Consider the following 26,990-nt stretch of genomic DNA (forward strand, 5'->3'; position numbering starts at 1 on the left):
TGAGACAATTTTGCAGTCTCCTGCAACATAGCCTTGATCTTGTTGAATGCTTCTACCGCGTGCTCTGAAAATACAATGTCACACTTCCTCACATTTGTCAACAAACTTGTCAATGGTAAAAGTACTTGTGCACAGTGAGGTAAGAACCTACGATAAAAGTTTATCAGCCCCAAGAATTGACGCAGCTGCCTCATTGTGGCAGGGATAGGGAAATTTTGAATGGACTTGACCATCTCTGGTGATGGGGATATTCCCCCCTCTGAAATATGGTGTCCTAAAAAAATTACTTCGGATTGACCAAAATCACATTTTAATGGGTTTAGGACTATCCCATATTGCTTCAAACGTTCGAAGACCTGTCGCACATGACCGATGTGTTCCTTTCTAGTTTGGCTAGCAATAAGTACATCGTCAATATATGCACAGACGAATGGCAAATCTGACAACACCTGGTCTATGAACCGTTGGAATGTTTGTGCTGCATTCCGCAACCCAAAAGGAACTCGCATGAACTCGAACATCCCGAATGGGGTGATGATAGCCGTTTTAGGAATGTGTTCGGGCTCCACCGGTATTTGGTGATATGCTCGAATTAAATCCAATTTTGTAAAAAAACGGTTATTTTGAGCCACTGCTGTCACGTCCTGGACATGTGGTACTGGGTATCTATCTGGTTTAGTGACTGCATTCAGTGCTCTGTAGTCCCCACATGCCCGCCATGTGTTAACACCTTTGTTGACAAGATGAAGAGGTGAAGCCCATTCGCTCTTTGAAGGGCGAACTATGCCTAACTTTATCATTTGCTGAAATTCAGCCTTGGCCGCTGTTACCTTTTCTGGTGCTAAGCGCCTAGCTTTGCTATGAACGGCCGAACCATTTGTTTCGATATAGTGTGTGGTGGAGTGTGGCAAAACGTCCCTATGGAAAGAAGGCACTGAAATTGAAGGGTATTCCTTCAAGAGACTCAGAAAATCGTTATCCTGGTTTGCATGTGCCACTGCTGGACACAATGGAGTACCAGTCCTAACTACCCCACACGCTGTGAGATGCGTTTCTGGATCTTTCAGACACTGGCCTGTTATATCCACCACCAAACCGAACGCCTGTGAAAAATCGGTACCTAAAATAGCACTGTCTACATCCGCCACTATAAAAATGTGGGTAGTTCTATGCAGGCCTAAATTAAGGTCCATACACTTCTCCTCATATGTGTGTATTAACGAGCCATTCACAGCTCGTAGTGTGAATTTACAGGGAGGGGATTTCTTGTCGGCTGCAGTTGCAGGAATGAGAGACACCTGTGCCCCGCTGTCCACCAAAAAGGACGTACCTGAGTTTTTGTCTACCACATACAATAGGCGGCCTGAACAAGATGCACCGACAGTTGATGCCGCATTCTTCTGTCAGTTTAAGCTTTTCCCGAACTCTTGTAACTACAAGGTGGGATACAGGAATTTGCCTTCTCCCCAAATTTCTTGTGCTTCCAGCAAATGGTCCTATCCTGCCTCCATTCTCTGGAGTGGCTGCACGCCCCCCCCCGCCTTTGCTTATTCTCGAGGGTAAGTCTCGCGATGTCCTCCGCCATTTTGTTCATGCGAGCTTCCAATCTGGTCTGTCCCTCTATTAGTTTGGAGAGTAGCTCGTCTTTCTCCGATGTCTGAACGCCAGCCACCGTTGACGACCGTGTCGACATTATATCGGCAATATGGTCGGCTATCTCAGCCACTCGTTCCACTGGCATAGATTCATCTTGTGCAGCTATTACCACCTTATACTCGGTTGGTATGCGCTGTAGGAAGATGTGTTTGACAATATTATTATCCATTGTCCCTTCAGCCAACTTCTGCAGGCGCTTTAGAAACTGTGACGGCGTGCTATCCCCCATCGTTTCCTGTTCTAATAATTGTGAGATTCGGCTGTGTGCTGAAACTGACACAGCAGTTGTCACTCTTTTCCGTAGGGTGTCATATGGTTTCTCCGTAGGAGGAGATATAATTAGGTCTCTCACCTCGACGATAACATCCTGAGGTAATATAGTCGCCACATGGCAAAACTTTTCAGTCCGTCCTGATATCGTTTTCTGCCGAAAATATAAATCTAGCTGTGCGAAAAACAAAGCAGGGTCATTCCGTACATCCGTTGGAATCAGACTGAATGTGGGCGATGCCATTTCACATTTATTTATGATTTTTATTTTATTATTATTATTTATTTTTATCTTATTTATTTATTTATAGCGACAGTTAGCTAGATGAGACCGTATAGTAGTAATAGTAGGGACAGAGCAAGAGGAAGACGAAGTGTGACGTAGTGTTCACATCAGCCAATCACGAGACTGGCGCCGCGTGCAAATTGAAGAAGACGCGGTCGGCCATATTTGTTGTGCGAGAAAAATGTGAATATCCCGATGAAAGGGTAACGATACTTGTATAAAATAAATCTCGGCACAAAAACTTAACTAGTCATTATTTTTTTATTTTTTTTATTTTTAACTTACGTACGTAAATGTTTTGTTTATTTATTTTTAACTACTCTGACGCCGGGATTCATGTTATGGATTATTTTTATTTAAAAATAAACTTTAATTTTACGCATTTTCCTTTTGTTATTAAAACATAAAAAAACGTTGCTTTGCGTATTCTATGTTGCTAGTTGGGGTCACCACTGTTGGTATGGGTTTAGGTTCTTCCAAGTCCCAAAACTACCGACCAGCTTTAATAATTACTAAACGTACAACAAGTATAAACGACAAGAATTTATTAACAAACATGAAAACATGACAACACTGCAATTCAAAACATTAAGGTAAAAAGATTACTCACTTCAATAGTGGGGTTTACGGGAGGAGTGAGGACTGTATTCTAGAGTTGTACTCTGCCTGTCCAACATTGTCTTTTAGGAGAAGAACTTTTTGCGTCCGTGCCTCATGTGTACGGACTCTCCTCTTCTTTTTTCAAGGGACCTCACTCCTTACCCTACACCGGTAATCCGGTGCTCTTATTTATTCCCCTACAGACAGTTGGTACACGTCCATTAAGGTGACGGGATGGATCAATCACTGATAACCTTTGTGGTCTCTGCTTAGTTGACAGCTTCCAGCGCCAACAATAAGACACAGATTGTTCAGGTTAATATATTTCAGTTAATGAGTGATCGAGCGGCAAGTAATGTTCAACACGGAATTTAATTTAATCGCACAAGCTTTATATTAATCTATTTTACAAATCCTTCAATGTTACAATTGAACTGAACTATTCTAATTTTGAACTGAACTATTCCCATTTTGAACTGAACTATTCTTATTTTGAACTGAACTATTCCCATTTTGAACTGAACTATTCTTATTTTGAACTGAACTATTCTTATTTTGAACTGAACTATTCTTATTTTGAACTGAACTATTCCCATTTTGAACTGAACTATTCCCATTTTGAACTGAACTATTCTTATTTTGAGCTGAACTATTCTTATTTTGAACTGAACTATGTTCGATTTCTGTTTTTTTAACAATAGAAACTACAATTACCACATACATATTTACTAGTAAATATAATTATGTGTTCATGTATTAATACAGATATACAAACACATAAAATTAATAATCTAAAACCTTTACATTTTTTAAAGTATTACAGAATATGCATTCTATAAAAGAAATACCATTACTTTACACTAAATGACATGGAGAAAAAAACAATTTAATTTTTATTAGTGTTATTTTTTATGAAAAATAAATCGACTTCGTTTGTTGGACAGTTGGTACACGTCCATTAAGGTGACGGGGTGGATCAATCACTGATAACCTTTGTGGTCTCTGCTTAGTTGACAGCTTCCAGCGCCAGCAATAAGACACAGATTGTTCAGGTTAATATATTTCAGTTAATGAGTGATCGAGCGGCAAGTAATGTTCAACACGGAATTTAATTTAATCGCACAAGCTTTATATTAATCTATTTTACAAATCCTTCAATGTTACAATTGGACTGAACTATTCTAATTTTGAACTGAACTATTCTTATTTTGAACTGAACTATTCTTATTTTGAACTGAACTATTCCCATTTTGAACTGAACTATTCTTATTTTGAACTGAACTATTCTTATTTTGAACTGAACTATTCCCATTTTGAACTGAACTATTCCCATTTTGAACTGAACTATTCCCATTTTAAACTGGAAAAGGCATATATTACAAATCCTTCAATGTTACAATCGTTACAATCTCTTTTAAATACAATTCTGTTATGCATAATCCGCTTCACAAAATATCTTTCAAATACGAAAGTAACATTTGTTTTCTCATATCTATTAATGTATAACAATGTTTATACAAAATCAAAGTGTTCAATCTTTTAATATTAATAGAATTAATGGCAAGTATGTTTTGATTGTTTTCTAACAAAATAAATAATTATTCGTTTTGTTTTTATTGCAATGCAAACTACATATGCTGCATATTTGCTATTAGATATATTATGTGCATACAAATAATCATGTTATCTCTTTCATATTGTATATATAGAATATGAACAATAAACATAAAAAATAGAACTCACCAATTTCACAATTATCTCCTACAAAGTTCTTCGTACAAGTGCATGTATAATTGTCATTCGATGAATTTGGAATACACATGCCATTATTTTTACATGGTTTCTTGTCACACGGACCCTCTGAAATGATACGAATGTACAAACATATACACACACACACACACACACACACACACACATATATATATATATATATATATATATATATATATATATATATATATATATATATATATATGTTCTCGCAAAAAAAAAAAAAATAAAATTGAACATTTTGTATTCCTGCAAGAAAACGAATAAAGAAATGGTTTAAACTTTTATACTTTTCGTAATCATTTTTTTTTACACACACACACACATATAAATACACACACACATATAAATACACACACACACGCATATATATATATATATATATATATATATATATATATATATATATATATATATATGATGGCAGCAAATTTGCTTTCGAACATTGCCATCACTCGATATAGCAAAAAAAAAAAAAAACATTCAGTGATGGGCCGCACGAATGTGGCTTTTAAACCCTGCTAAACGCTGGCATTCCTTAGCACACATTGTACAGACATGTGCACCACTAGCAGCACGTTCTTGCTGTTCTTTTTTATGCAGGATCAAATGCCGTTTCAAACCGCCTATCGTTTTGTACATCCGCCCGCAGTTGACACAGGTTAGCTCTGGCAACTCAAGACTGCTTTGTTGCCCACTGCGCCGATGAGTAGACTGGTGACTCATCAGCCCAGCTCTGCTCAGACATATTCTTCCGCATTCCTCACACTCGACCAATTTGGCGCCCCCTCCCATCCACGGCTCCTTTCACTCTCCCTTTCCGGATATCGCGCTACAGCCGCTCATACTGGGTTCGATCCACCTCAAACTTGCCCACACCTCCCCGCAAGGTCCTTCTCCACCCTCCGCGATCCAAAGCAAGACTCTTCCAGGTTCTTTCATCAATCTCACATTCTTTAAAACTGGATCTGAAACAATCTTTAAATCTCAATTTTGTTTAACAATTTTCATGCCTTGGATGAAATGCTTTTCTAACTTGTATATCTATAATATAAAGCTGAATGTGTGTGTGTGTGTGTGTGTGTGTGTGTGTGTGTGTGTGGTCACGAACAGGCTCCTATATTGTTGACTATTTAAAAAAAACTGATTACATATAATGATAGAAGATGTATCGAGACACAGGAATGGGTATGTTTGATCTGGCAGAATGGTGGTTCATTAAAATTGGGAGGGGGGTCCACGTTTGCGTCTGGTCCACAAAATATGGAAATAAAACATTAAAAAATTAAAAAAAAAACGTTTACAAGCGTTTTTGATATAGCTGTACATAATAATACTTTGATAAGTATGTTTTAACTTAAATAGGGATGGGATAATAAAATTGTGGGGTCTGCGTTCGCGCCTAGCCTCCATAGAATGGAAATAGGCACAAACTTTAATAAAGACTTTTCATATCTATCTGCGTAAGTATACTTTGATAATTATGTTTCAGTTTGAAGAAATATGGTATAATAAAATTAATGGGTGTTCGTTCGCACCTGTCCTCTATAGAATGGAAATATGTCACAAAGTTTAACAAGGTTTTTTAATATAGATCCAGAGAATATTGTGATAAGTGTTTCAGTGTGAAATGGTATAATAAATTATGGGATTTATCTATTTTATTTTTACTTTCATCATATTTTGCTTTGGTTGTGATACCCCCAAATTCGAAGCTATCTCTTTACAACCCTTCCTTTTCATAACCTATCATACTTTCATAAATCAGAGTCCATTTTCTGTAGGCTGTTTTTGAACCCAGTCAACCTAAACATATAAAAAGTTGCTCTGTAATAATGTGCATGGACGAAATGCTTCACTTGTCCCTCATCAACGGAGATACCTTCGATTTACCTGACACGACATTTTAAGACTTTTATAAGTATATTAATATACATACCGCATCCAATAAGTTTTTTCCATTGAACAGGGGAATTTTGTTTTGCACATTCGTTTGCCAATCTTTCAAATGCACCGCACATGTCTTTTCTGGTGTTATTGCTCATACAGACGTCGAATTTGCAAGAATCAATAAAGTTTAATACACTTTGTAAACCAATCACATTGATGCATGATTTAAATGGGTCGGCGAACACCTGGAAGCATTTTTTATTAGCATCGCATTTATTTGAGACAGCTTTTGCACGACACCTTCAAATAAAGTGAAATATAATTTACTTTTCTCATAAAAAATAACACATAATTACTTCTGCAAAATCAAGATTCTCTTTACAGACAAAGACATGTCTAATAGGAGCTTTAAAGTAACAAAATAACAATATCAGTAACAATTAACAAAGAAATTAATGTAGGAAGATTTTTTTAAGGATGCTTTAGAAATTTAATATATAAACGTAATAATAAAATTAAATTTACATAATATAATTTAGATTGACATTTAAAATGAATTAAAATTTGAAAAAAAAAATGCAAAGAAAATACCATATTGAATATTTAAAAATGAGTTATAATAATTTGAATAGAGTTATAATATAGTCACGATTTCATACTTGATTTGCTAACACACACACACACACACATATATAATATCAAGTTATAATGTTCATATATATATATATATATATATATATATATATATATATATATATATATATTAAGGCTTCCTTCAGTCTTGACAGACTATGGACACCTTCAGTAAGGGTGCCTGTGTGTGGAATTTTTGTGGCAGGAGTTGCGCAATCTCCAACCACACCTCTCCTGAGTCGACATTATTGAATACCAGTGGCAAGTGGAGGTTCAGGACGATTGGAAACAATGCCGAGATAATCGGAAAGCACATACAGTATCAAGAATATATAAATGTCTTCCTTCAGTCTTGACAGACTATGGATGCCCACTGGAAAGAACATACAGCGCCTAGAATTCCCAAATGGTCACCCATCTGGTACTAACCAGGCTCGACATTGCTTAACTTCAGCGATCTGACGGGAACCGGTGTGTCAACGTGATTATCTATATATCTATAAAAGCAAAAATGTGTGTGGACACTAGGAACCGTTTTGATTGGCTAATCTAATAATCAGAACACCTCATAAACGATGATTCCAGTCGTCTTAATTTCAGCATCAAATGAAAGACAATAATTTATTGTTAATCTTGAGGGGTGTTAATTTTTTCTAAGTGAATATTTACAAAAATAAAATTATACGAAACTACCATCAAAAGACATTGTATATACTAAAATTACCATTTACATCCAAATCTTACGTCTGGTTTCTATAGCAACACACCCGCACGCACATATACGCGCACTGACGGCTTGCTTAAATTATTTATAGATTTAAGAAATATTATTTTGAATTTTGAAATTCTCTTGTATTTAATTTTTTTTTTACATTTTTGAACTGTTTTTTAAACTGACTTTTTTAAATTAAACAATTACCGTAAAATTTTAAGCAATGACAAATTATTTAAAAAATTCTTTACACGTGTGTTTCCTATTTAAAAAACAAAAATGGTTTCTTTTCGTCGATTAAATTATTTTTTCTTTGGTTACACAGCGTTTGTAACCGAAGAAATAATAAATTTATCGACGAAAAGAGATAAATAATTTTATAAATGCATACAAAGCAGAAATCAAGCGTGCAATAACTTTTTTATTATTATTGTTTATTATTGTCTGAAATTCTTTCCTTTTGTTGAAATAATTAATTATATCACATTTTACTTGCATGCAACTTTTCCTTTCAGCTGGTTTGCTAGGATGGTCAAATTCATTTGACTGTTCTCGATAATTTACAGAAATTACTTAATTGATATAGAAATTGTATAAAAAATATATATGTATAAACAATTATATACATATGTATAAATATATATATATGTATAAATATATGTATATATATGAATATATATATGTATAAATATATATATATATATAAATATATATATACATATATATGCATAAATATGTATATATGCATAAATATATATATGTATAAATATGTATGTATGAATATATATATGCCTAAATATATGTATATATATGAATATATATGTATAAATATATATGTATATATTTAATTAAATTTATTTGAAATTATTACTTCTGACATCGATTTTTTATGAAGCGAGTAGAGTTATTTTTATATGTTCCGAAGTTCGAAAGATAAAAAAGGACAAACTCTTCCCAAATAAATAAATTTGGTAATCGCAAGACAGAAAGATGTTTTGCTTTATTTATAAATATTCAATACTCTTGCATAATTTGACCCAGATTCTCGGGAATTCGCGTCAGGTATGGGACGGGCGAGACCGGCAATCACCGGTTTAAGCCGAACGTTGTAACAGACGCTTTAAAAACAAGCAAACTGGAAAAAATACAAATTTAAATAATGAAAAATAACAAAACCTACTTTTAAAGGACTGAAAATATTTTTATTTATTTTATTTTATATATTTTGTTTTGTTTTTCTTTTGCCAAATATTTATCAACAAAACGTTTGTTCTTTTTTCCTTCAAGAAAAGATAAAAGTTTTACTTTTTTTCACCGTAAATTCTTAGGTGTAAGTACAAGTTTTTTTTAAAAGACTTTTTGTTCAGTCAAGATTGTTTTTTAGAAGGGGGGGAGGTACAGAAATTTTCAATATACATATATATATATATATATATATATATATATATATATATATATATATATAGGGTGACCCCCCAAAAAACGGGCCCAAACCCTAATTAGGCGCCTTTTCTTAGTGTTTTGTCTGAATGAAATGAAACTTTAGTCATAACTAGTTTATTATATTCAAAACATCACATCAAAACACTAGGGTTTTGGCCTTTTTTCATCCGTTCTACAGCATATGTTCTAGATATACTTTCTATGTTTTTTGGGTTGTTTGGGTCACCCTATATATATATATATATATATATATATATATATATATATATATATATATATACGTGTGTGTACCACAAAAGTACATTCAACAATAAAAAGCACCCTATGAAAACAAAGCTAGAAAATAAATACTGGGAACTCAAAGAAAGCGGACATTCGCCGGTAGTCTAATGGAAAATAATAAGACAAGCTATCACGTGTAGGGACCTAGACGACCCATGTAGATTATGCCTTCATGAAAAATTTGCTATCCTGTACTTTAAAGAACCCCAACATCTATTAAACTGTAGAAGAGAAATAGCGAACAATTGTGTTCACAGAATAAAATTTACTCTAGGATAGCGATACAAAATAATTTTAAAACTAACAAAAACAATAGAAAATAAACAAATAAATAAATGAAATAAACATGATTATACATAAACTATCACACACACATGTATATATATATATATACATAATATATATATGTATATATATATACATATATATATCTTTGTATGTACATATATATACATATATATATATATATATATATATATATATATATATATATATATATATATATATATATATATATACATATATATATATATAAATTAACTTAAAAAAAAAAAAAAAAAAAAGCTAACCTAAATTTAAAACTAGATATCCAGGCAAAATAGAGCACGCACAAAGGAATAGGTCAACCAGAGGTCAAAATAGGCCTTTGTCCGGTAAGTGAATGTTCATTGGCTGATAGGAAAGGCGCGGTGGATACTAGAAAGCTGATTGGCTAAGTAAAATCTCAATAAAAGGTGCGTGTATAAAAAGGACAGACAACCACAAAATTCGCGCATAAGCCTGAAGAGTCCTAGAGTGGATGAAACGCGGAATATTCAGTGTAGCTTAATCGCCATATATATTTTATAACGAACTAACTAGCTCTACCTACGTATTGAGCACTTTTGAAGTAAATACTGAAAGTTTACGCATAAATTTATACTTTCGTATATTAATTTTATGTGAGTAAATGAAGTATATATATATATATATATATATATATATATATATATATATATATATATAAAGAAAATACGTAAAAATATGTTTACGAAAAGCGCAAATTGTTAGATAAAAGTACAGGAAAAAATGTACTTTTTCTTTCAAGAAAACTTAATATTTTTATTTTATTTTATTTTTTATTTTTTACGGCTCTTTATTGCCGTTGGAATAACTTTCTCGAGATAAGGATATTTCTTGAGGAATCTTTTACTTTGGTCGACTATTAAACGGCCATCGACGGCAAAGAGGGAGGAAACAGGGTAAAGTAAATGTGTAAGTGTGCTCCGATATAATAGTACAATAATATATATATATACACATACATACGCACGCAAAAATACACACATGTGTTTTATATATGAAACATTAATTTTATAAACAAATAAAATAATAAAACTAAATTGATATAATATAGAATATAATTCGGAAGCTGATGCAAAGAAGGTTGGTCCATCTATCGAGCTAGAATGCTACTCATACCTGAGAGTATAGTAGCCACCATTCGACCATGCATGGAGTGTTGTTGCCACATCTGGGCTGGTGCATCTACCACTAGCCTCTCCCTCTTAGGGTCCAAAAAAAGAGTTTTCAATCTAATAGGTCCCACTTTGTCAACTAACCTCCAACCCCTGTCCCATCACTGCAATGTTGCATCTCTGTGCCTGTTTTACAAATATTTTAATGGAATGTGCTCTGATGATAGTGTTGCACCTGTTCCCCCTCAAAGTGCATATCCCCGACAAACCTGCTTAGTAAAAGGATCTCCCCCTTTACCTGTTGAGATCCCTAAATGCCACACAGATTTCTATTCTAATAGTTTCTTCTGTCGAACAGCTAAACTTTGGAATTCCCTGCTTTCCTGGCTGTACTGATATGCAGAAGTTTAATTGTAATGTAAACCAGCATCGTGTTAATCTTTCCTAGGTATGGTCACAGATAGTAGCCCCTTATGTCCAAGTGGCAATATATCTTGTTAGGGGTGAACATGAATAAAAAAATAGATTGGTTAATATTTAAAATTGAGTTTTAATCATTATAAATATAGTTATTATATAACCATAAAAGCACGGGTAGCTTCTCTTAAAAGCTTTTGCTAAATTGCGTTGTGAAGTAGTTCTAGAATATGTTACCATTGGGAACATGTGTTCCCATTTTGAAAATTAAGATAATTTTAATAAATTAAGATAGTAAACCTATGGTCTCAACAAAGTATTAATATTAGTAACTTTAATAATGAACAAAAAAATTATGTAGGAAGATTCCTTTAAAGATTGTTTATTAATTTTACACACACGCACACACGCACACACACACATATATATATATATATATATATATATATATATATATATATATATATAAACTGTAAGTGCCTGCCCATTGGCTGATTAGGAAGGGAGCGGTGGAAACTAGGAAGCTGATTGGCTAACTAAAAGTTCAATAGAATATGTTTATATAAAAACGCGAGATTACAACAACTCTTCGCATAAGCCCGACGAATCCTAGTGTGGATGAAATGCGGAATATTCTGTGTAGCTTAATTGCCATATATATTTCTCTAACTTACTATATATATATATACACACATAGATTGCTAATTTTCTCTTATTTTATTGTTTAAAAATTGTTTTTATATGTGCATGCATTGTTCTCCACTCAAATGGAGAAATTTACTTGGAAACTGGTTTGTCATTTGCATGTACATTTGAACTGAAAACATTTAATATATGTATGCATGTTATTTCAGAGTGGTGTGACGTGACCGTCCTAGGCAGCGATTGGGCTCCCCACTGGGAGGAGGCTGAGACTCCCGAAACACTGGAGAGTGCTGTGCAGATATGATTGTTTTATTTGTTAAGTATTGTTGTATGCCCAAGCGACAGCAACCAAACCCTGCTGAAAGAAAGATTCGAGTTATAAATTTTATTGTTTTAGTGAAAGTAACAACTTGATGTCACTTTGAGAGACATAACGAAATATAATTTCGTTTCCGATGCCAACGAGTAATTTCGTTTCCGATGCCAACGAGGGTTGTTTGATCTTTGAGCGCAGTACCAGACCGAGAAGTCATGGGATTAACCTTTCGATCGTGAGAAACAGGACTGCAATTGCAGCTGCAAACCAAGAAAGATGAGTATTCCCCTGAGGTGACATAGCTAGTGGTGATTGGTCTAGGCAGCAATCCAGCCTATCCCGTCACCTCACTACATAAACAAATCCATGCACCGAAAACTGGCAGACTGAGCTAGTTGAGCTAAGATTTCTGAGAGAATCTAATACCATCGAAGGGGCGTAACCCCACCTCTTTTTCCCGCTCCCATTTCTTCCAGCCAATCATACCCCAATATCAACTCTTCACATAAATCTGCCGCTATGTAACCCTGTAGTTGTCCAGACATTCCCTCTACCTCATAGGGATGCCTGGCTAGTCCTTACAGGGGTAGTCGGGCTTGATCTGCCTCGGTCAACTCTCGGTCGATCTGGTGCAATTGGCTTTGGCCGGCCATCTTCTGATGCATGCTGGACTTAATCAGGGACACCGACGCTCCGGTGTCTACTAGGGCTGCCACTTTCACGCCCCCCCCCACCACCATCTGGCATCTAAGATTCCGACTCTCCTTTAAAACACAACGGACTTCCACCTGTCTTCCCCCTTGACTCCCTCCTTGGGTAGACTTTGGCAAGGGGCACTTCTCCAACTTTTGAATTGGGGAATCCCCCCTTTTCCGGGAGCACTTTCTTCTCAGATGGCCTGGTTCCTGGCATCTCCAACATTTCCTTTTCGGGCAACCTCTAGTCATATGACTGAACTGGCCACAGGTCCAGCAGCACAGGCGCTCCTTCACTCCTCGAGTCACCCTGCTCCCCGGGCTCCCCGGGCTGTGAGCGTCATTCGGTCTTAGTTCCACCAACACTATGGCTAAGGGGAAATAGCATTCCCTAAGTTGCTGAAGAAAGAATCTCCCTGTGATGACCCTAGAGGATGCAGAAATTCCTCCTCGAACGGTAGTATTCACGACTGGAAGGATCCAGGGACGAAGAGGTGAAAGCCCTGATAGTTACCAGGTTACCTCCCTATCAGAAGAAGAAGAGGGGGAGGGTTTAGAAGTAGTGGTTAGTGACGCAATGGTAAGTGGACCTGGGAGCTTCTCGGTACTACTAGCGAACAATTCCAACAAAATGGTGCGGGTCAAAAGTGGAATCCAGGTGGGTCGAGCCTGTCCTATTGAGAGAGTCCAAAGGTAAGAAACCCGGGTCGCTGAAGAAAATGCGGGAATCGACAAAAGTAAAAACGGAGGAAGTGATAAAAATGCTAGAGCGCAACATTTCGTCGATGGGACAGTGGCTGAAGCCTAGATGACAGTCCAGGAGTGAGAGACAAGCAGCAGATGCACCAGCCCAAATGTGACAACAGTACCCTATACATGGGCGAATGGTGGCCTTATAGAGGTTCAGGATATTTTCAGGCGTAAGTCATTTTCTAACACGGTAGAGAGAGCCCACCTTCTTTGCAGCAGCCTTGGCAATGCTCTCAATGTATCTATTCTAGTTCATGTTCCCTGTAAACGTTAGGCCGAGGAGTTTAAAAGAAGTACTTTCAGGTAATGTGTTCTTGGCCATTGCTATTGGTGGTAGAGAAGATTTCTTGTAGTTATTGAAAGCTTAGTCTTGGCAACATTGAATGTGACCATCCATTTTCTGTCCCCATATAGCATATAGATCAGTTCATTCGTAGGTAACGCAAGTAATTCCACCACAACAATTTATCACATTTTTCTATATAGTTTATTTCTGTTTTTTTATGTGTTTATTAAAGGAGTGATGTTTGCACTGGATTTTTCCATTTAAAATTCACGCAATCCCAACATTCATACTGTGAGCAGTGAATGCACGATCTATCGCCAATTCTTTACAGTTCATTAAATTCAATAGTTTTATTTTTAAATCAATTCATTGAATTGATTTAAAAATAACTGCTTCATATTTTACTTACTTAGAGTCTCCCGCTGTGCTCATGTAGCTTTCTCCAATTTTTGCTTCTGCATCAGGTGACTTGACCAGGACTTGGCTACTTTGTCTTATACGGAAATCATCAGTAGTGTTGTCGTTGCAATCGCCACACAGTCCAAGAAGATGCCCTTTAAGATATTCAGGTACTTTGATCGTTAATTTCTGTTTATCATCAAATAATATTGTTAACATCCATGGTAAAGACACTTCCAACGTATTTCCGATCATGCGTGCGGTAACTTCTTCATAATAAGGTAATTTTACTTCACTCCCACTCACCTAAAATGTAAAAAATGTCGTTATATACTTATATACTTACCATTTCATATTTACATATTTTACATATTGAATTCTATAAAATAATAAAAGTCTCATGACCCGTTTAGTAAACTTTAAAATATTGTACTTGAGCGTATACATTACAGAGTAAGAAGTAACCAATATATTGCCCATTTTTCTCTTCAGCTTAATTTATGTTATCTATTTATTTATATCATTCTCTTTCATCATACGTTGCAGCTACTATTTCTTTCTATTAGCGTCCTCTCACAATTGTTTACCCATTTTCGTCATTATTTCTCGACTAATTTTTCCTCTTCTGTACAATCTAAAACATCAATAAGCATCATCATTATTTAAATATTAATCTGATCAAATCCGTTTGTAAAATATATAAAATAAATGCTACAACCTATTAATACCCCTATTTTTATAGTGTTTTTACAATTTCAATTCAATTGGATGTATTAAGCTTGAATGCAGTCGTTTTCATAACCCCGATGTCATCGCCCTATTTATGGGACGTGCATATATATATATATATATATATATATATAGTCATCCACATACAGTACTGTTTTGCTGTTTCACAGCTCATCAGTGCGGCTAGACAGGTAACTACCTCAAGCCAGGATTGAAACCCGACCGCCTGTATGACAGTCAAGTCTCCTAACCATTACGCTAATCGGCGACTGCTGAGCGAGTCGTAAATAAACGATGTTTTGACATCGTCCGAAATACTTAAGTTCGATTTGTTTACACAAAGAGCATTGCTTTATACTCTAATGGTAATTCGTGTATCACTTCTCAATATGCTCAACTCAAGACGAGGGGCATTATTCCAGGTTAAAGGTATTCAAATGCAAAAGAAACGATGGATTTTACGAGGTTATTGATAGTGTTCAATAAAAATATCAAGATACGTTTTTATGTAATTTAGGTAAACAAATCACATAGTCACGACAATGACAACGTTACTGTTTTGGTCAAATAAATACCATTATCTCTCGATCAACAGGTGGCCCAACGATGATTTTGCACGTAATGCCCGCACTGGTAGCGCCTCGGCCATGAACGGGTTATCGTACAAGGTATATAAAAACTGCCCATGTGTCATCAGGTGACTCATTATCTTTATTCGGCAGTCTTGAAAGCAGCGCATTATACCACCTGGATGGTGTCTAGTTGATGGTATTGATGGTATTTGGATACAAAAATGCAATAGAAAGCTATCACAAATTTTCGCCTCGTAGATGTAGAGGGGAAAACATTTTTGCAGTTCTTGCTCGTCGTATGGCAATTTCCTGATAAGCAATCTATAAATATAAAAGCGAAAATGTTTGTTTGTGTGTGTGCGCGTTTTCGTGTATGTCCAAGAAAGGCTTTTTTTCCGAGAACCGATCGGTCGCCTCACAACTTCTTAAGACTTTTTATATCGCGCCTAAATGATAATATTTACGAGTTAACAACCGGGGTCGCTTGTCTATTTAATTTGCCTGACTTTAAAAAGATAAATATTCAACAATTTTCGATCGCCGTATAAAAAAAAAAAGAAGCGAACAGACTCGCGGTAAATAAAACACTGTCCCGCACTCAAAGTTGACGTCAATAACTCGTCCAAAACGGGCACCTGCCGTTAAACGTCGCAGGGTTTTTTTTTTTCACACTTTATTATTTTTACAAACTGCGCCTCAAAACAAACACCGGCCAACGATTTTTGTTTTCATTTACCCAAACACACACACACACACCTCCAAATACCCGGCAACGTCGGGTACCCCCCCCCCCCCGATAGTTAATATATAAATACATCTGTTCAGAAGGCTGGGATACTTGGCGTCTTTGGATGTCTGCAGCGTTCATAAATGATATAGAACTCAGTTCTATCAGCCAAAGAAGGCAAAACGGCATCTCGTCTTTTGTGAACCTTACACATGTATGAATTGAATTATCTCGAATTGAACGAATTTAACAGTTTTGTAATACATAACTGTCTAAGTGGGTTTGAAGTTCATACTTGGAAAGTAGGTTTAGTTTAAAATTGGGAGCTTACTATGAGGACGAGGGATTCAGACGACGAAGTCATTAAATTAAATCAGAGACGAAATGGTCGGCCATTAAGACTACATATGAGGCGGAAGACGAATGAAGGATATAATAGGCGTCAGTCAAACCAATACAGCTGGACGAGGTAGCACGTATAGAAAAGTTATTCTCCAAAGAGAGTCTCAAAGTGAAAAGAGATACGGTGATTGAAGAGGTCAGGATATTTGAGGAGAAACAAAGAACTGCAACTGTGGTTGATCAGACAAACAACGTGTATATGAAATGACATCAGACCAATTAAATTATCGTGAAAATTCTTGCAATGGAACCACTGGCAATATTATTTCTGCTTCGCACGATATATGATCTACTATGAAATACGACCAACCTAAAATTATGGGGGTATACATATTCGGACCTGCATTTTTCGCGTAAAAACCAAAACAGTTTAATACGCATCAAGTTAGGTTTGGCCGAAATCCAAAAATTCTTCAGCAGGAAGGGTCGATATAATTTATCCCTGTTGATAAAGAATTCATTTTTTTTTATAATCTATCCGGTGGTGAAAGTTGCTTGGTAGCGCCAGAAGTGGCACTACCGTTTTGAGCTACCGAAACTGTGTTATCATCTTAGTTGGTGGCACACACACACACACACACACACACACACACACACACACACACACACACACACACACACATATATAAATACACAGAGAGAGAGAGAGAGAGAGAGAGAGAAATAAAAAATAACATAAGTTATATGTTCAACAACGTTTCATCTTTATTTCGAAACTTCTGGATGAATCGAAATAAAGACGAAACATTGATGAACGCATAACTTAGCGTGTTCCTTTTTTTATTTCTCTATTTCGTTGGAATATTATTTCAATTATTCTCATCATGTATAAATATATATATAACATCGCATATGGCGCGTATATGAGAAAATCATCAGCAGCCGTATAATAGCTGACTAGCGGCAACATTATTAGCAGCACCAGCCGTCTTAGCATATACGTAAGTTAAGTACATGTGTATGTATTCACGTCACGAGAAGGAGAAAAAAAGCAGAAAAAAGGACAGTACGTGGTCGAGCAAATGGAGCGATCGGACGAGTTTTGACTCGTATGCGGCGAAAGAGAAAATGCGCTGAGTGGTCAAAAAAGCGGAAAAAAACAGGCAGCTAAAAAGACATGTGCGTGAAAGGGTGTTTTGACAGACATGTTCGATGCGTGAGTGATATTTTGAAACACACTGGAGTGCGTTGTCGAAAATTACTGGAATATTACTTTGCGCTCCATATTTAAAATAAATGCATCCTCTATAGTATCAGACCTAACTTAATAGTTAATTGTCGGTATCGAGCGCTTCATACGCTCCAAGAAATTCCAGCAAAAGCCTAACAGGCAGCCTCTAGAATATGCTGTTGCATTTGTGTATAAAACCCACTATTTCCATTACTTTTAGTGAATTAGATATATTGAGCCACAATCCACCTTTAGGAATGCCAGCAACCATTGTCAAAGAGTACTAGAGAATGCAAGAGAATTGAATGCTCAGTCCAAGTCCAAAGTAGGTGAGCAGCGGCTTGGTGCTTAATTACCTTCAACCAGAACTAGTCCACATTGTTGTCCTAAGGAGAAATGTTTCCCAATAATGGCGCCCCTCAGGATTCCATCCTGGGCTCAATTCTTTTCCTGATATTTATCAACTATCTCCTAAATCACATTCTTGAATCATTCGTAGACATTTATGCAAACGACACTACCATCTATGATTACAATTCAAAGGCCGAAAATGGCCAAGACTTCTCTGATTCTGCATAAAAAATTGCACTTACAAAAAAATGGTTCCCTGGTTTGATTGTCAGCATATATTTCTCAATTTCCATAACAACTGTTCTTTGAAACACATTTCCGTTTATTTCATTCAGAACGTTAATAGAAAATTGTCGCGAAGCGCCCGGTTTGGTTTTGACCAATTGAAAGCTACACAGTCCGTCAAAAAGAATAATTGCGTCATCGAATGTTTGATACTGATACCTCCCTGATACTTCACATACACAAAATCCATCTGAAAAATGAAAAAAAAATGAAGCAATATTCAGAAATGGGATTCACGTAATTAAAATCATAAACACTAATAATTTTACATATATATTTTAACTTAAATCACATGCATAAAATACATGTTTCATTCAATTCCCAAATGATTTCAAATTTGGTAATAAAAACAGGTACATAACATCACAGTATTAATGACCATCGAACTGACAATCGCATTGACCCTTATCGATTAATTTTTGGCCTTGGAAAATGATGACCTATTTTTTGCTAAACATTGGTTTTCGACACATATTACTAACTTCCACGGTTAATCCAGATCAACCGTGGAAGTTAGCAGTTGATCTGGATTCACCACTCGTGTTCCCACTGGTAACAACAGTTCAACGTCGAGATATAGTGATGTGGAACAAAAATAAAAAGAAGGCGATAGAGTTGGGAAACATCAATGCTGCCGATGAAAAGAAACACAAACAGTGCGAAATTCTGATCGAAAGATGCGAAGAAGACGGCTTGGATTTGGAGTTTTACCATATCGGTGTGGGACCCCAAGTTTTTATTGAGAAGGGTTTCGCTTATCTGCTGAGAAGTCGATTCAGGTTCACGCAGTCTGAAAGAAGCACGCTGGTAACAGAAATCCAAACAACAGCTGAGAAAGTGTCCATGTGGTTGTGGCTTCACAGAACTAGAACGAGCGCCCGACGTCAAATTAAACGCCAATGCCATCTGACGTTAGACAAGAAAACACATTGCAGCACATGTACTGATTTGTTGTAGAGAAAAGGGCCCAGCAACAAACTAGGAGAGACACTTCCGAAAGGAGAGGCGCCACCGTGCCAGTGCAATCTTGTGCTAACTTCCAAGGTTAATCCAGATCAACCGTAGACGTTAGCAGTTGATCTTGATTATATATAGAAGCAATATTCAGTAATTAAAATCTATACACAAATAAATGTACGTATACAATTTACCTCAATTCACTTGTCACTTTGTGTAAACGAATTGAGCTTAGGTATTCGGACGATCTCAAAACATCGTTCATTCACTACCAGCACAGCAGCTTCTGATTAGCATAATGGTACAAAGCCTTGACTATCTTACGGGTGGTCGGATTTCATTCCTGGCTTGAGGTAGTTGCCTTTCTAGCCACACTGATGAGCTGTGATACAGCTATACTGTATGCGGATGACTATAATGCTCCTTATCTTGAGTTTAGCATGTTGTGGAGTGATTCACGATATACCATTAGCGTATAAAACGATGCTTTTGTGTAAACAAATCGAGCTTAGGTATTGATGAGCTGTGATACATCGAAACGGTACTTTCTGTGGATGACAATATATATATATAAACAAGTTTTCGTTATAATACCTTTACTTTATATTTCATTTTTAAAAGCATTTTTCTCTCTTTCTTGCTGTGATATTTGTTGTGTTCACCTCTAAGAAGAAAGTTCATAACTTCTTGCGCGTGGATCTGATCTCGTTACTTCATATCCTTGTGCCATATCTTAATTTTGAAAACCAGATATTATTACTATTATTTCGTTTAGTACTGTATAATTAGTAATTAAATATTTTATAAGTAATAACAAAAATGAATTAACTACCGAATATATCCATTGCTTGCTCAAAATATATTTTCTCATAGCTTTAGCATGCAGAAAGCTTTAGATAGCATGAAATATATGGTCTGGTATAATGTATTTTCTCATAATTATGAAATATATGGTCTGGTATAATGTATTTTCTCATAATTATGAAATATATGGTCTGGTATAATGTATTTTCTCATAATTATGAAATATATGATCTGGTATAATGTATTTTCTCATAATTATGAAATATATGGTCTGGTATAATGTATTTTCTCATAATTATGAAATATATGATCTGGTATAATGTATTTTCTCATAATTATGAAATATATGATCTGGTATAATGTATTTTCTCATAATTATGAAATATATGGTCTGGTATAATGTATTTTCTCATAATTATGAAATATATGGTCTGGTATAATGTATTTTCTCATAATTATGAAATATATGGTCTGGTATAATGTATTTTCTCATAATTATGAAATATATGGTCTGGTATAATGTATTTTCTCATAATTATGAAATATATGGTCTGGTATAATGTATTTTCTCATAATTTTTAAATGTAAACTATCAATATAAAATGTAGAATTAGAAAATACATATAAAATATGGAAATAATTTCAAATTTCTATTAAAATATATTTAACTTTTTGCTTACCTTTGACGCCTGCATCTGCATAAGCAACAAACAACGCGAGAACTGCAAAAAAAAGAACGTTTTTAAATTTAAATATACAAAGCAAAATATTTTCACAAAATAAAATTGTTTCAGTCATCTGTTATTCGTACTTCATTTCAACACAAAAATAATACAGTCATTTTTAAGAAGAAAAAATTGCTGTAAAACTTAAAACTAATATTTATATTTTAAATGTGTGCGAGTTATTCCCCCCCCTTGCTTGTAAGGCCCGTTTTAATAATAATAATAATAATAATAATAATAATAATAATAATAATAATAATAATAAAAAGATTTGTTTCTAAAAGAGGTAAAAGAACGGATGATTTCACAAAGAATATCAAAATTCTATCACCCTTAAACACACCTCATTTTGTACTTCATCAGCATGTACAATCAATACAAATAACCAGGAGCTCCTACTCCCATTTTCTCCGTACAAAAAGTTTACAATATGAGAACCGAAAAAAAGTTTTAAAATGTAAATATACAAGTTTTTAAAATTCAATCAAGTACAAAAATAATTGTAAAACCGAAGTCCTATACAGTAATTTTTCAGTAGAAAAAAATTGCTGTAAAACTTAAAACTAATATTTTTATTTTAAATGTGTGCGAGTTATTCCCCTTGCTTGTAAGGCCCGTTTTAATAAAAAAAAAGATTTGTTTCTAAAAGAGATAAACGAATAGATGATTTCACAAAGGAAATAAAAATTCCATGAGCCTTAAGTTACACAAACTGTTTTTAATACTCCATCAGCAAATAGTCAGTAGCACATACTCCCATTTTCTCTGCTCAAAAAGTTTACGATACGTCCGAGATATATTTGATCCGAAATCAATGAGACAACGAGTTGAAAATATTGTGATGCACAATGAGTTGCAAAGTATTCAAATTAACAATGTGTCATTGTTGTAAATTTTATTATATACGGCACAGAAAAAGGGTCTGTTACGTTGTATGTGTATATGTATATGTATTATATACTGGGTGGTATGGCGGTGACGTCTATTTTAATAGCACCAAGCCTGTATTTTAACTATCCGAGATTTTTTAATATCTCGATAGATAGAGAGATAGTTTGTTTAACATTTATACATATACTAGCAGGGCTACCCGGCGTTGCTCGGGACCGTATAAACAATGAAAAAACAAAAGCAGATATTGAACATATGTTTTATTCTTAGGGGAGAGGAATCTTTCATCTCAAGTTTTAGCGTTACAAACAAACATTTGTCTTTTATATATATAGATAATGACAGGTTTTTTTGGGGCCCCCCTCGAGGATAACTGATCAGTTGACCAACTTCTAGTGGTCCGTTTGACGTGAAATTTCGATATTTGTCATCCGGGTGATGGGGCTTCGATATGATACCAAATTTGTCAAGTTTGGTTCCGTCTTTCAAAAGTTTTAGCATTACAAACAAACATACATACACACAGACGTTTGGCTTTTATATATATAGATGTTTGTTGTAAGTCGTCTAGTGAATGGAATGACCGCTGTTCATTTATCTATGAATAACGAGACGCTTTGTTATAAAACAACTTGGTTTATTTAATAAACATTCATATACACATAATACGGCGGTGGAGGTGGTGGTGGAGATAGTGGAGGTGGAGAGGGTGTGGTTGCGACCGTGACAGGCAGTTGAGCGTCGTCTGTCCTCCCCTCTCTGCTGTCACTCTCTGACTGACTCGTTCTTTTGCTTATCATTTGACTTTTATGAATTTTCGACCTCGTAATTCGTTAACCAATTTACGTCATCTTATTCCCGGGTTTCATTTTTGTCGGTCAGGGTTTAAGTTCATTCGAACTTTGCTCCATTCAACAGTCTGACCCATGAACCGACTTTCGTCATAGAACCAGGTCATCCAATTCCAGGTTCCATTTTTGATTGCCCGGATTTCGAGTTCATTCGCACCTCTCCTCTCTCTATATGTTCTATAACGGCGTACATGTTGAATAGTGGGGTTTATATTTTATCTGTATATTCATGTATGTGTAAATGCATGCATGTATATACGTCGTATTATTTAGTTGATCGTCTAGTGTGTATATTTTACATTTATGCAACAGTTCTAACAGGAAACGATTGACGTGGACGTATCAAAACAGTTGTAGACAAACAGTTCTTTTTTAACAGATGTAAATAACACAACACATACCTGAATTATTTACAAACATTGATTTTCATGATTTCAGCTGAAATCTTCAAAGATTTCAACATCTTTACATCTTGGCTGCCTGTGATGACGCCGCTCCCTGCGTCATGGAGAGACCAACTTCCCTCTTGAGTCGTCCGTTCTTTCTGATTTCCAGCTAGCGACTCTAGAATCTCTCCAAATCTACATCTCATTACGTAACATCAATCTAGTTATTTGTTTATGCAAACCAAAATCATGTTTACATCTATTTTTTTTTCACATTCCTTTTGTAGCGATATTATTATTAATCTGTGAATTACTTTTTCCCCACCTATTTGTTTATTTTTCTAATATAATAATCGATCCAGCGACCCGCCGTTGCTCGAATCAATTAATAATAATAATAATAATAATAATAATAATAATAATAATAATAATAATAATATTTTCACCCTTGGCCCTGCTTGCCACAGTTAACACAGATACTGCGCTATGATCACAGCCAAAGGGCCACAACATTGCAATTTTTGGAGTCGAAGGATTGACAATTTTATTAATAACTTTTTGAAAAATTTAATTCAATATTTCCAATAAAAACATTCAAATACGTCCAAATATTTCAAAAATTTGCACTGAATTTAATTCACAATCATTTTTAAAAATTAGGTATCCATTCTGCCTCGAGAGACAATATACACCCTCAGTAAGAGTGTCTATGTATGTAATTCGGAAGCAAGGATTGCACAATCACAACTACACCTCCATTGAGTCGGCACTGTCTTGTTCTAGTGCCAAAGAGAAGACCAGATATCGAGGATGACTGAAAACAATGTGAAGATAAGCGGGGAGAACATGCAACAACTCATATTCCCAAATTGTCGCCCACTTTAGTACTAACAAGGCTCAACGATGCTTAACTTCGGTGGTCTATCGGGAATCGCTGTGTCAGCATGATTATGCCGTATTCATAATCATCAGACGCTAAATAAGCCAACTGACTTGAAATTAAATTCTTTCTTTTGATCCCTGAAAGCCTTTGAATTTATTAAATTTCTTATGGATAAAAATCAACAGATGAGCACATTCAATAATGCATCGAATTTGCATAAATTAAAAAATCATTAGTAATGAATGTGTTATATAAATAATGAATACAATCACAATTTATAGCACCACAAAATGATAGAAATCAAAATGTCTTACCACAGAGTTTCCACATGGCCGGATTGTCTGCGTCTATTATCACCAATTGTGGATGAATAAAACCTATGAGGGTATTCCTTTTTATACTTGTCAGTTCCCATGTAAATTGATTAAAATTTTGGGATGACTGAAACAAACAACGTGTAATTAAGAACCTCAAAGAATTATTGTAATTAGCGTCAGCTGGTATCATTTTAATCATATTTTCATCAAATTCTACGCAGGTGTTTTAATTGGATTTTGGTGTTGCATTGATTTATTCACATTATACTTGTTTATTCTATTTTGTTGGCATTGTCAGTAATTCATTCACCATTATAATACAATTTATATAACAGAAATTTTTGTTAAATCTCGCCATCTTGTTTTTCTATATTATATCTAGTTAAAAACAAGCATCCTTTACATTTGAAAAGATTTTGTTTGCATGAAATGTGTGAATAAGGCAACAAAAACACGAATCGCTGCATAAAATGACGTAGAAAATGAGAATTGGAAAAAAAAGTATCCGTTCATAAAGGAATTGTATAGTTCAATAATTCAAATACTCTGCTGATCAAAATTTTAAGACTGCTTAAAAATCTTTTAAAAAGACTTTTTTCTAAGGATGGATTTTAAACTCTCCCGACTTAAGGTCACTAATATTACAATTTAAAAGGTTATGGAAACAAAAAGCTACATTCCAAATATTTATTTTTAAATTTACATTTTTATTAAATTAGGCTTTTTACACATGATCAAAATTATAAGACCAAAGACAAAAATTTTATTAAATTGTACAAAAAGTGTATGAAAAGTGTATGGAAACATTCAACAATCAAACTTAATGATGAGTTCTACCTCCACTGTTTTTGATGACTTCAGAAATTCTTTGGGGCATGCTAGAAATAAGGGTTTCCATTAAGGTGTGGGGGATCCTGCCCTAGTTTCTGAAGATGGCTTCACGAAGTTCATTTTTTGTTGAATATTGTTTGCCATTTCGATAAACCTCTCTTGTCATTCATCCTCAAACATTTTCAATCGGGTTCAAGTCCGGGGAGCATGCAGGATGCCCCAAGAGATGGACTACATGTTCTTGTAGAAAGCTCAAGGTCCATCTTGCAGTGTGGATTGCAGCATTATCCTGTTGGAATAACCATCCATCCCCACACAAACGATGACCCTCCATCATCAAAGATGCTTTTTTGTTGCATGCTAACATAACCAGCTGCCGTCTGACGACCCTGCACCACCTGAAGCACCATCGTTCTTCTGTAAGAAAAGGCACCCCTACCATTATAGATCCTCCACCACTATGACATGCAGAAAAAATTTAAAGGGGCATGTTTTGTCATGCCGATATCGCTGGAAGCCATCAGGATTATCTAAATTGAATTTTTTCTCATCAGAAAACAAGACTTTCTTCCACTTCTCAACGTCCTTGGTTTGGTATTTACGACCAAATCCTAAGCGGTCCATTTTGTGACGTGAAAGCAATCGAGGAATTTGGTTATGCTTTTTTTTTATTTACCATGCCTTTTTGTTGTAAGTGTCGTCTGATGGTTATTGGACTGCAATCAGCATCTGCAATCGCCTTGATTTGACTCGTAGAAAGTTCTCTGTCATTTATAACAACCCTACTGATCCTCCTACTCAATGCAGGAGAAATTTTTGGGGGCCTACCAAAGGATTTTGCTTTTCTATAATTCACAGTGTTCTTTAGAAAGTTGCAGATAAGAGTTTTACTGCGATTTACCTTAGCTGATATCGCTCGCTGTGACAAACCTTGCTTATGAAATCCTATAATTCGAGAGCGCTCAACTTCGGTTAGTTTTCTTGCTTTAGACATGGTAACACCTTCACACAGTGATTTCTAATCTCTAACTGAACTAAAAACATTGGAATTACCATAAATCTAACAATTTATACCTTTTGTCTTATAATTTTGATCATGTGTAAAAAATCTAATTTAATAAAAATGCAAATATTTAAAGAAAATTTTTGGAATGAAACTTTCTGTGTCCATAACATTTTAGATTGTAGTATTAGTAACCTTAAGTCGAAAGAGTTTAAAATCTATGCTTAAAAAAGTTTCTTTTCAAAGATTTTTAAGTGGTCTTAAACTTTTGATCAGCAGTGTATATATTTCAAAAAACACATTGACGAATTAAATGTACTTATTGTAATATTTATTTCATGAAATTCCGGACGATGATTATAATATTCATAGCGTAAGTATATATAAAAATCGCACACAATGCTTCAAAACATTGCTTATTCATGGGGGACCCAGGCTTGACTTCAGAATGAGTACTACGACTTTGTACCAGTCTATCAATGCCCCGCTCCTCCCCTGACCTGATCCTGTTGTTCGCTCCGTCATACGGCCAGAACATTAACAACCTAACTTCGCATAACACCAACGCCAACATAATCGCCATCATCTGCCGAGT

The 26,990-nt window shown here is 35.1% G+C and overlaps 2 protein-coding genes and 1 pseudogene across 3 annotated transcripts in view; 1 reads left to right on the forward strand and 2 right to left on the reverse strand.

Annotated features, from left to right (window-relative positions):
- LOC145239896 (uncharacterized) overlaps nt 1-6,769 on the reverse strand; it is a 72,017-nt gene extending 65,248 nt beyond the window's left edge. The window contains exons 1-2 of the mRNA XM_080103515.1: nt 6,525-6,769; nt 4,556-4,672 (exon numbers count right to left, since the gene is read on the reverse strand). Of these exons, the coding sequence (XP_079959641.1) occupies nt 4,556-4,672; nt 6,525-6,630 (223 nt within the window). The 5' untranslated portion in view covers nt 6,631-6,769. The remainder of the gene's footprint in view (nt 1-4,555; nt 4,673-6,524) is intronic.
- LOC145239898 (alpha-tectorin-like) overlaps nt 1-26,990 on the forward strand; it is a 425,326-nt gene that overhangs the window by 101,586 nt on the left and 296,750 nt on the right. The gene's annotated exons all lie outside the window — the stretch shown is intronic.
- Nucleotides 7,490-7,605, reverse strand: LOC145240425 (5S ribosomal RNA; annotated as a pseudogene).

The sequence above is a fragment of the Euprymna scolopes genome, chromosome 19 (genome assembly GCF_053919585.1).
Source record: "Euprymna scolopes isolate OS-2025 chromosome 19, ASM5391958v1, whole genome shotgun sequence".
Taxonomy (NCBI): domain Eukaryota; kingdom Metazoa; phylum Mollusca; class Cephalopoda; order Sepiida; family Sepiolidae; genus Euprymna; species Euprymna scolopes.